The sequence below is a fragment of the Gracilinanus agilis genome, chromosome 4 (assembly GCF_016433145.1).
Source record: "Gracilinanus agilis isolate LMUSP501 chromosome 4, AgileGrace, whole genome shotgun sequence".
NCBI lineage: Eukaryota > Metazoa > Chordata > Mammalia > Didelphimorphia > Didelphidae > Gracilinanus > Gracilinanus agilis.
The window spans coordinates 322263076-322275780 of record NC_058133.1 but is presented as its reverse complement, the minus strand read 5'-3'; the positions used below and the strand labels follow the sequence as shown (position 1 = coordinate 322275780).

The 12705-nt window shown below is 31.4% G+C and overlaps 1 protein-coding gene across 1 annotated transcript in view; it reads right to left on the bottom strand.

Moving 5' to 3' along the window:
* The window catches only part of BCKDHB (branched chain keto acid dehydrogenase E1 subunit beta), a 294285-nt gene that overhangs the window by 97368 nt on the left and 184212 nt on the right, over positions 1-12705 (bottom strand). Inside the window, exon 9 of the mRNA XM_044676237.1 lies at positions 3621-3707. Coding sequence (XP_044532172.1) covers positions 3621-3707 — 87 coding nt within the window. The remainder of the gene's footprint in view (positions 1-3620; positions 3708-12705) is intronic.

The window sequence follows — 12705 nt, the reverse complement described above, 5'->3', positions numbered from 1 at the left end:
AAATTTTCTATTATGTTAATATTCTGTCCAAACCTTTTTCTTATTTGGATAATCTGGGAAGACTTTTCAGGTGTTTCATCTGATTAAGAAATTTTTTTGGAAATTATTATTCTTTTTAATATTTGTAATCATGCTTTTGAATTTTTTGTGATTAAGATATATATTCTTTATTATATTACTGACTTAAGAGGCATAGAGATGAAGACTAGATCTGGGGTTGCATTGGCTTGGGAAATTCCCAGATGAGGAAATTTTCTCTACAAATGAAGATCAAGAACTATTCTTTAATTTATAATTGGAGAAATGTCTAGGATCCTGAGAGGTTGAATGATGTGAGGCTTGAACCCAACTCTTTCTGGCTCACAGGTAATTTCTGTATTCACTGTGCTATGTTGCCTCTCAGTGACTTAAAAGTGACTAGAAATCATTCACAGGGGGCAGCTGGATGGCTCTGTGGATTGAGAGCCAGACCTATAGACGGGAGGTCCTAGGTTCAAATCTGGCCTCAGATACTTCCTAACTATGTGACCCTGGGCAAGTCACTTAACCCCCACTGCCTAGCCCTTACCACTCTTCTGCCTTGGAGCCAAGTATTGACTCTAAGAAGTAAGGTAAGGGTTTAAGATAAAAAAAAGAAAGAAAGAAAGAAAGAAAGAAAGAAAGAAAGAAAGAAATCATTCACCAAAAAAAGTTAGCAAATATTTTCCGACTACTCATTTTCACACATATTTTCCATTAGTTGATATAACCGGGAGAAGACATAAGCCAATATTTTCATCTACAACATACATATCTTCTAAAAACTAAACTTAAAAAAGTCTCTAAGATTCCTCAGGTTAACAAATTTTGTATCTGACTAAAAAAAGTCTCTAAGATTCCTCAGATTAACAAGTTTTTATCTGAATAATGAATTTTTAACAAAAATATTTATATTATCAAAAAGTGAATTCCATGATATAAGTAGTTTAGTTTTTTAAAAAAAATTTAAATGGAAATTCTGGTAACTAACAAATGTAGGAAAAGGTGGGTTTCTTTCAGCTAGGGAAAACAACAACAACTCAGAATTGTTAAGTGATTTCAGTTTCAACAATGTAAGAAATGCTTAAGTTATGTCACAGATTTAAAAATCAAAAGAGTAAACTCTACTTTGCCAATAACCTTTAAATGAAAATTTAAAAACAGATCTTAATATATTTAGATAACTTCAAAAGTACAGAGGAAAATATCATTTAAGTATGGCTGCATCTTCACCTCTCACTGCATAATTCCAGTAAAATCATTTTATTCTCCCCCCTTATTATAATACATATTTTTCATTAAGCTGAGAGAACATATTTATGAACACTAAGCTGTTTTAATTTCTGATTAAAACTCACTTCCTTTAAATTACAGCATAGTACATCTATACTCATCATTTCTGTATAATTCAAATTTTATCTTGGACAAACTCAATCCTTTTGTTATAATAAAATGAAATTTCAATTTTGAAAGCTCTTTAAAGTAGAGGTTTGACATATCTGTATATTTTTCAATGTCTTACTTTATCAGTAACTGTAAAGTAAGTTCATGATTGATCAAATGAAAGATTTTTAGTAGAGAAAAAGTGAATAAATTAAACAACTGATCCAGAAATCCAATTATTTTCTTCTAGCACTCCCTAAAGAAAAGGAGTGGGTGGATACACATAGCACACATAAAATTTACTATCCCCTTAAATGAAAGCATACCTTAAGGGCACAACTAGAAGCAACATCCATGGACTTTTACTTTCCAATCTTCTTCATATACTTTACTCACATCACCAACCCTGACTCTTTTTTGTTGTTCAAATGTAAAGTTCATAATAGTTATTGTAACAAATAATTTGATGGACAAATTTACAGGGAGAGCAGTCAGGTGAAATTCAGGGTTAGGTAAAATTTACTTGTTAGTGTTGCACATAGTCTAAAGTGAATTGAATATATCATTAAGAAAATGCAAAGCTTAATTTCTTTTTTTTACCTGGCCTACCATATGACCCTGATCTGAGTGATCAACCTTTAATAATTTTTAACAAATGCTTTAAAATGCTAAATACTAATGATGCAAAACAGTACTGTAACATATTTAACTAGAAAACAATTGTCTTCTAATAAAATGGGAAAACACATAGCAAAAGTAAATTGAGCATCCACATGCATATGTGGCAGAAGCAGGGGTAATGAGGATGCCTAAAGAGGTAAACTGGCCCACGTCAGAGAAAAGACACAACATAAATTTTGGGTTTATGAGTTGTTGGGGTTGGGTCCATGAGAAACTACTATATTTGCATCCTGAACTGGGAGACCCAGTTTTGGGGAGGGGTGAAGAAGAAAAAAAGAAAGAAAAAGAAATCAATTGACATTACAAGAACCCCAAAGCTTGCTTTTACTAAATTTTGTATGTAACCATCTGTTTTTACCATGCTTAAGCTCATATTAATTATTAACAGCAATAACACTGTTTAAACTTGAAATTACTGCTGGTTAATCTTGTTCTATTTCAAATTTTTTTTTAATACTGTCACTTTTTAAACACCCATTTCCACTAATCAACATTTTGAATTACTTTATTGTACTTTATGAAGGTAAAATAGTTTTTAAAAATTTAATCAATAGTTTCTATAGGGTATAACAAAATGGTGAGTTGGCATTTAATGTTATTCAATGGTAATATTTTAATTTCTAAGGAAATACTATGATTCATTTCTACACATTGTATTTATAATAAAATGAAATCTACTGTTATTATAGTGAATTTAAAATAGAACTTGAAAAAACAAAGAAAGTCTAATATGAAAATTAATATAAAATATTTTAAGATTTAAGAAAAATCCTATGACCACAGAATAGTACAATCTTTACAGTAAATGTTTATTTCCAGTAATGTATTTTTACATTAAAATGTCAGATTTTATTTGCTTTTCAATTTACAAAATAAAAGGAAAATACTCTTTTAAACTTATTTACCTCATGATATGGTATATAAATATGAATAGAGGTATTAAGTAAATTCTCCAACAACTGGAAGTGATGGAGAAAAGTTATTTTTTATTATGAAGCAGGGCATAGATTTTGAGTAAATATTTTAAAACATAAATCTTTACATAAGCTTTTCATCCATGCTGCTGCAGTTGCCAGTAACAAAGTAATTTAGTTACACAATGTCTTTAAAAGACTGACTTTTTGACAAAGTAATTTATTACAAATTGGAGTGTAAAAGCATTTAAGACTAACATCAAAATGAACCAATTCATAGTTAACTAGCTTTGGTTTCACTAGAGGAGAAACATCACATTCAAACTGAGAAGACTGTATAAAACTATGCCTATAGATTATTCAAATATAATTTTAAATACAACGGGACATGGTTTATTGAACTGCTTTCAGACTTTGCCCTACATAAGATTTTTCGACTCATTTTTACACTACTCCTTTTCCAGAAGATATAATTACATCACTAACTAAAAGTCAGTGAAGACAGATGGAAAACATGGATTTCAATAAAGTACTTACCTTTGTATGTTATAAGTAGTTTTTCTCCTTAAGACACAGAAAAGTCTATAAAATATTAAAACTGAGGGAGAAAAAAAGTTACAGTACCTGAACTGTAGAACTGATCTCCGAAGCAAAACCTCCTGTCAAGGGAGCTTCATGACTGATCAGAAGTCGCCCAGTTTTGGCCACTGACTGAAAAAAGAGAGAAAGAAAATGCAATTTTTAAGAGTTGGTATTTTTTCCAACTTAGTGATGTTATAGATTTACAAGTGGTTTAAGTTCAGTAACATGTATTACTCAAGACTGGAATCTGAAAATAAATTGCCTTTCTTTTGATGGCAGTCTAATCTGACACTATCTAAAACACTTTTTCAAATTATATTCTATATTAACAACAAAAGGGAAAAAAGCATGATCCCATAATTCCACTGTTAACCCAACATTTTTGAGATAGATAACAAATCACTTTCAGCTAAGGCTGTTTCACAGTTAAACATTTTCCTATAACTTGATGCCAATTTTCCTCTTTTTGTTGAAATATTACAGAGAAAGAAACTGCTATGTTTTGTTCATTTCCATGTATATTCGTATTTAAATATTCAGAAAAAAATGAGGTAGCTGAAAAGGAAGGTATAAACAGAAAAGCTAGGAGAGAAACAACATTAAAAAAAGACTCAAACTTGAAATACTGGAAATAATGAAAAATGGAATGAAATTACAGATAAAGTTAATAGGTTTCTAAGTTTTTACAGCAATTATTTGATAAACATAATATAATAACAATGTATAATGTAGAAATATCAATCCAATAGAATCAATGAAAAAAGGGCAAAAAATATAGTAATTCAAAAAGGTATATAGCATACACTATGGTCAATATGGTATGAAAAAAAGATTAACTGTTACAGTAATGGTACAATTTGAGAGTTATATAATGAGAGTTATATAGTGAAAGGATCAATAAGTGATTTTTCAACTATGTATTCACTTAATCTTTCTTAAATTTTATACTAAATGTTTATGTCCATGAAAGATTAATTTCTAAATTTAAATATTTTATACTTTCTTCTCTCTCAAGACTGCTACAGGATGGATTTTAAAATGTGAATTGTTTATAGCCAAGAGAACATTGGAGAAAGAATCAGTAACTATGCTAAAAATTCTAGATGGTTCACCTGTTCTAGTAATATAACAAATAACTCAAAAGAGTTTGTTTTGCTCAGTTAACAATTGAGCGGCAAGCCCTAGAACACTGTGAACTGATATTTTAAAATAAAAGTTCTAACTCCAACATATTTCTATTTAGATTTTTATAAATATCAATTATATCATATACAAATTATAAGAACTAAATTTGTTTACTAAATAACAAAAGTACTTTATGACTCTAAAGATATATTTTTACAAGAAAAATTCTAAAAAAAACCTAACCATAAAAAAAGTAATTTTTTAAGGCAATCATCATTGTATGAACTAAAGTTTCCTAGCTAAAGCGTTTCCATGCTTGACCTGTTCAGGAAGTCTACAAGCAAGGAAGTCATCCGGTCTTCAGTTTCACATAAAAATGAATTTTGAAACTTTTAACAAAATGAGCTGTTATCTTAAAATACCATTAACAGTAAACAAAAGAGCAATGATTGTTATGGTAACTGAAGCTAAAATCATTCAAGGCTTGACTAAAGCAAAACAATCAACATTTTGAATTATGCTTGGAAACAAATTTGAAGAGCACAGAGACTGCATGATCTCTGTGCATAACACAAATATTTAATACACATTTGTTGATTCATATGAACTGATATATTCTACAATTGCTTCTAAGTAATCCTTCAAGAGTCATTTGCAATATCAGAAGATCCCAATTGCGTGGATGGTACTGATATAATGCATGGCTATTAGAAAGGGTCGAAAATAGATGGGAAAAGGTATAACTTTTATAGGAGCAATGGAAAATACTGAGGAATTGTTTATCTGATTGTAGTTTTACTGGTTTAGAGGAAAGTCATGCACCAGAAGAAGTATCATAACACTTTCCTCTGTATGCTAATGTGTATTCTTTTACTGTACCAATATCACATCTATCTTATATGATTTGAATTTGACAGTGTACTTTTTATTCTGCCTCTTCCCTGCCAAATCTAATCAGGTAGTAGACACAGTAAAAAAATCAACTGCCAGGATGAAGTAAAAAAAATAGTCTCACATTTCCAATTTTTTTTCATTTTATGAATACAAATAAAATTACAGGTAGATTCTACAGAGATGGCTATAGTTCAGAAGAATTAAGGAATATAAAGAACCAGAATTTAATGCACTTAGATGCCCCATTTCTAAGAGCAGTATAGAGACTGTTGTTTCATATGGAGCAGTCAATCAGCATTGTGTTGTTCAGAGAGGGAGATAAATCATTTAACTATCTGGAAAGTTTGCCTGTTTGATATCAGAATCTTGAAAACCTATTTCTTCACTTCTTGCTGTTCATTCATTTTCATCTGTATCCCATTCTTCACAATCCCATTTTAAGATTTTGTGGCAAAGATATTGTAGTTTGCCATTTCTTTATCCTGCTCATTTTACAGATGAGGAAACTGAGACAAACAGTATAAGTTATATATGTAAGCGTAAGTGAATAAGTGTATGGGTAAGTAAAGTATATGTATAAATCAGTAAATGTCTGAGGCCAGATTTAATTCAGGGAGATGAGCCTTCCTGATACCAGGCCTGGCACTATTATCCACTGCATCACCTATTTCTTCATATTCATTACATTAAAATACAAAATCCACATTATTTTAATGCACAAGAAAGTCTTCTCAAAGAGATAATGCTCAAAAATATAGTTGTTACCAATAAAAATACTCAAAGCCAAATCATATTATCCAAGGGCTTGAGTACAAATATATTTCTGATAGTTTTATTTTGTAACTATTCCTGGTTCACTATCTTGGTGACTTTTATTCCTATCTTAATTCCTCAGCATTTTTGTTGAGTATCCTCTTTTTTATTATATACTCTCCATTCCCCTATTATTTTATAAATCTACTTAAGATATATCAAATATTTGGCCAAAAGCACAAAGTGTGCATGGGGTAGGGATGAAAACACAATTAGGTTTCTCTTTTTCCTTTCCCTTTTCTTTCCCATTCTGATCTCCCCCTGCACAGTTCTGTTTGTTTCCTAGAGGATGAAGTAAGGTCCATGAAATTTGCATAGATTTAAATCACACTCCCCATGAAATGATATGTTACTTCAACATTCCACTTCTGACCGTAAAGGGTAAGGCACTTAGAAGTCCTATCACTCAATATAGTCCCTCAATTAAGAAAGTTCTAACCCAGAAATAATGATGATGATGATGATGATGATGATGATGATGATGATGATGATGATGATGATAGATTCATCTGGTAATATACCACATATAATTACATAAGCTATAGAGTACAATGAAAACTAAGGCTATCTGTTTAAAAGAAAGAGATACAAGCAGATAGCAAATAAAAAATAGGTCCTATATTACCTTTCTGACTAAATCAATACAGATTCCTTTTAAGATAATAGTTGAATTATGATAACTATCACTGAAAAGCTAATTGCTAGGAAATAATTTTAGAGTTTGCCTAAAGTAGACAATTTTTTTTAATTCTTTTGATTAACAAAACCTTTCTCTCTATTCCACCTACCCCTGCCCCCCCCCAGGTCACTGAAAAGGAAAAAGAAAACATCTATAATAAAGATGCATTGCTAAATAAAACAAATTCTCACACTAGCTAGAACAGAAAAATGCTTATTTTAATCTAAACTTTGGTCAGTCACCACTCTCTTAGGAGGTAAGTAGATTTTTCATTATGAGTCCTCTGGAATCCAAATAGATCATTGTGTTGATCACAGTTAAAGTGTTTGTCTTCACAATGTTGTTATTGTACAAATTGAGTGAGTTTGGCTCACAAATATATAATTTTTAAAAAGTTTTATTACTTTCAAGTGACAGGAGAGGGGTCATTCATTGCAAATGGTCCATCTGGATAAGATTTTTTCTGGTTATAGTCAAATTCACCAACAAACAGAATTCCATAGCAATTTTAAAAGTGTGGCCAACTTGGTAGGGTGAAAAAGAACAGGACAAGGAATCAGAAGACTTTAGTTCTAGTCAGAGACAAGTTACTTAGTAATGAAACTGATATATTGAAAGCTATAAGTCAAGATTCAGTCACTTGCTTTGATCAGGATAGTTTGATTATCTTAATTATTCTTCAAAAATTTAAAATAATAAAATGCTAAAGTTCCTTCAAATATTTGGTCCTCTTAATTAATCCCCACCAATTATTTGATGCAGTTTGTGGTCATTTTTTCTTAGGAAAAATTAAGCTTCATTCACCTGATATGATAAAAGTGATAGATTAACAGAATCCAAATCAATGATGTCTAAATACAGCATTATTAACAATGATTAATCAATGGTAACAAAATTCCTAACTTAAGTATGCCTTTAAAAAAAAGCTGGCATTATACCCTGCAGCCCAAAAGTTGAACATATGTTTTAGTGAATCTGGTCTGTAAAGTTTTTAACACAATCCATGCAGGAAAACTGTTAAGCTGTCATTCCACAAGAAAATGATATAGACAGGATGGCTGTTAAGTTTGCAAATGTCTGAAAGTACAACATTGACTTCGGAAAAGTAAAAACAGATCTTTTTTTCATTAAAACCTTTAGCAAGATATTTATCTACTGTTCCACTTAGAAATAAAACCCTGCTGGGACTCTGTTATAAGCCAATTAGCAAATTATAATTATTAATAGCTGAATATGATAATTTTCTCTCATGTCAGTGTATCACCAGCATGATGTTATGCAGTTGAAAATAAAGCTAGTGAAAAGCAAATGATTAATCCAGGTCTGCCACCACCAATATCCCCTAGGAAACTGAAATTGATGCAGAATCTGACCCAGTGGACTTAATTATAATATTTATGTTTTCTTAATAAGAATAATCATAAAAAATAATTCTTAACACAAGTCACAATCATTAATCAGCTTTAAACTTCAACCCAAATGAATGAGCTCAAATACTTTTTTGAAATAGCTTTTCATCTATCTACCCAAATTCTTACATTAATGAGTTAGCCAAAAACATCTCACAAATCATCACGATCTTACAAGTGTTTTGGTATTTGCCTATTAAGTATTATTCATCAGTGTGACCTTCACCCACATGACAGTACAATTGGCCAATATTCCACTGGACAAAAACCAAAGCCAAAAGAGAACGAAGTCATAGGCTTCACAAAAAGTTCTGAAAAGTCCATCTTGGCTAATGTGATAGCAATGGAGTTTCAACTATTTTGCTATAGTAGGAAAATGATATAAACTGAGAAAAACTGAGTCCTTAGGGTTTTAACACACATGGAAAAATATAGAATGGTAGAAGCAAAAATGCTGAGAGAATAGAATAAACTGTAGAATGGAAAGAGAAGTAAATGATCCTGATAAAGAAATGGAACATTAGAAGTTTTCAGAAACATTAATTGCTTGGCTAATCTTTCCCTGACTAATTCAATTTATCTAATCAGTGCACCAAAATTAAAGGTTGCCCTTTTTCTGAACAGGTCTTCTAAATTTCTTTGTAATTGGCCAAGTGTGAGACCATGCACTGAACATAATATATGACCTCACTCTTTTCTCCTACCAGTAAGCCCCAGGACTAGGCTCACTGGTTTTTCTATAGACAGAATTCTTACCATCAACTTTGATTTATAGCTGAGAGCTAGACTTCACTTTTCTCTGTTCCCTTACTCTTTTAAAACAGCCCATAATCCTTCTCTCTGTTTTTAATGGCTTTCCTAAGAAATAAAATACTAAAGAAAAAATGTAAAATTTACTGGCTTATCTGTTCATCCTGTCCTAAATATAATATAGTTTGGAACCTAGACTTAAGTTCCTGACAAAACCTTTTTTTCCAGATTTTGATCCTGAAGTGAGCTGGTCCAATCCAATCTGAGCTGGACATAAAATCAAATTCTAAGGTCCTAATAAAAGGCAAACTTGTTGGCAAAAGTTCTTAGGCATCTAAGTAAGTACAGCATGAATTGTTTTATCACAACCATAATGCAGAGTATGAAAAGAGACCTTTATAGATAGTGTCTTCAACACCCCTGTCTCTTAGGCTTCAGGACTGCAAGGAGCTTACCTTATCATGAAGACAGATGACCAGGAATTTATTGAAGTCCTATTTCTGCTCCCTCTTTCCGTTAGCAAAAATGTCCCATTCTATTCTGGTTCTCAAGAATTGTCTTCTGGACATTGCCCTAACTTAACAGTTTACTCCTCCATTTCCTTGGAGTTCTCTGTCCATCCATCTGTCTGTCTCTCTCTCTCTCCTCCCCCTTTTCTCACAAACACTTAGATAGATAGATAGATAGATAGATAGATAGATAGATAGATAGATAGATAGATAGATAGATAGATAGATAGATAGATATAGATAGAGAGAGAGAGAAAGAGAGAGAAAACACACAAAAATACGCCTTTCCTCTCTCCTCCATCTCTTTCTCTTCTCTCCTCTCTGCCTCCATCTTTCCCTTCCAACTAAGTTACATAACTGGCACGTCAGAGTTAGGAGCTGAACCCAGGTCTTCTTAGCTCTAAGTTAAACATTCTGTCTACTATAACATTCTGCCTCTTGTAAATTCTAGAGAATTATATTACTATAAACTATTATTATATCTTAGCTATAATTTCAAAGAAGACACAGTAGTGCCAGTTGTATGTTCATAATTGCATACTTACTTTTATCAGAGTTGATACTATTTTCACCAATATAGAACACAACCTCCCTATAATTTCTGTTCCCTGAGGATTGGAGCCAAAAAAAGTATGACATTGCTGATGATGAACACAAACTTAGTAGGCGTTTGAAGAAATCTCAAGGATCATTTCATCAAAAAGTTTTAACTATTTTAATGTCATGGATCCTCTTTACTGGCCTGGTGAAGTCAGTGGAATCCTTCTTAAAAATGTTTTTAAATGTATAAAATAAAAAAACATAGGATTATGAAGAAAGTCAATCCGAAAAGACCACACCAACATAACTATCAATAATATGTAAATGATTCTTGACTGACCATACATGTTAAAACCAGTGGAAATGCAAGTTAGCTATGGGGGGTGGGCAGGAAGAGGGGAGGGGAAGTGGGGGTTGAGGGGGTGAAGGGTAAAGTAAAAACATGAATTATGTAAACATGAAGAAAGTCAATTACATTGAAATATAATTATCAAAATATTTTAAACAAGTTAATGAAGCCCAGATTAAGAATCCTTGATCTAAACCAAATCCTCATTTCACAGAAGAAGAAACTGAGAGCCAGAGAGATAAAGGAGCCTCCCCAAAGAAACACAGATAATCACTATCAAAGGTGGAATGAATTCAGGTCCTTCCTCTGAATCTAAATTCAGTGCTCCTTTCACATATTTCTAAATTCAGCTTTGTTGCCAGTTGGATAGCAAATATCCAGATCTAGGGAAAGCTCATCTAGTTTTGTATAATCAAACATACTACACTGAAATAGCCTTATAAGAGTGAAAGTCACCTGCAGATTATAATGAGGCTGCAGTGGATGGAACTACTGGTTGAAGGTGCACTTTCCCATTATACTTTTATTATAATTATTTGTCTTAACTCTCAGTCCCATTAGGGAAGGGGCTATCTTTATCTTATGAAGACTTCAAACTATTGCAATCATAAGAGACAGTGCTCAAAATTATAATTCACTAGTTTTAAGAAAATTATATTAAAATGATGTATATATATAAATTATAATATATAAAATTATTTATATAAAAATTGTAAGAAAATTATATAAAATAACTCACTAATTATAAGAAAAAAAGTCAAGTAACTCTGAGATTTTACTTTATGCCCAGAAAATTGGCAAGGACAAATGCAGGGAAGAGTCGTTGTTGGAGGGATTATGGAAGGACAGATACACTGTAAGTAGAACTATAAATTGATCCAATCCCTCAAGAAAGCAACTTGTAATTATACAAAGAAAATGATTAAAATGTATACATATTTTTTGACTCAGAAATCTCATTTCTAAATAAGGTCAATAATAAAAAGAAAGGTGCTATATAAACATCCAAATTTTTGTAGTAGCATTTTTCTAGTAGCAAAGACCTAGATGCTTATTGTCTATGGCTCTAAACCCTGTAAAGCGTGAATGGCATGGAATATTACTTTGCTATTAAAAAAAAGCGAATATAGATAAGCACTGGAAAACTCATGGGAACCAACACAAAATGAAGTTGAGACAGAAAAATAATATTCAATAAGTAAGTGCAAAAAACAACAAAACAGTCAAAAATTGAATTCTCTTTTAGAATAATAACCAGTGTTACACCAAGAAAAATAAAGTTGTCTATCCAGTTTTTTTTAATAGGTAGGAGATTCTGAATTTCCAACACTGTACATAATGCCAGTTTTTTTCATGCACTGGAAAATTATGATAAATTAATTCTTTTATTATAAGGGATGGCTCTCTGGAAAAGGGAGGGAGAAGGACATAATGGGAAATATTAGCATAAATAAAAATATCAATAAAATTTAATTTTTAAAAGTGCAGCTGGGGGGATTAGTTTAATTAAGAATAATTATGGTTTTTTTCTCTGCTGTGATTTGGAAGAAAAAGCAAAAAAAATGGTAGTAACATTGAAAAGATCTGAAGAATGAAGAGGGAGAAGTTCATTAAAGATGACTTCAGTGAAATGGAAATTGCCCAACTCACTGAGAAGCACAGAGATTGGAAGCTTGGTTGGGTGTTTGAGGAAAGAGAGAAAAGGAAGGAATGAAGAAATAATCATAGTAATGAGTAAAATAAGTAATCAGTCAAAACATAGTAAAAGTATTGATGATGACTAAGTTTTTATGCCATTATGCCATTTAATCAAAATTAGTTTTTTCTTTCTTTTTTATACTTTCACCAGGAATATTAAGATGTTATTAGGACATATACTTGAGCTCACTTTCTTGAAAAAAAATCTTGTATATTGGCTTGTTTTTTTTTTGCATGTTGTCTCTTTTTTCACTCATATAAAATACAGAACGCAATTTAACAGCATTAGGAATTGAACAGGGACTGATTATTAAAAATTTTTCCTTATGAGATGGAATGATTAATTTTAAGAAGCTGTTAC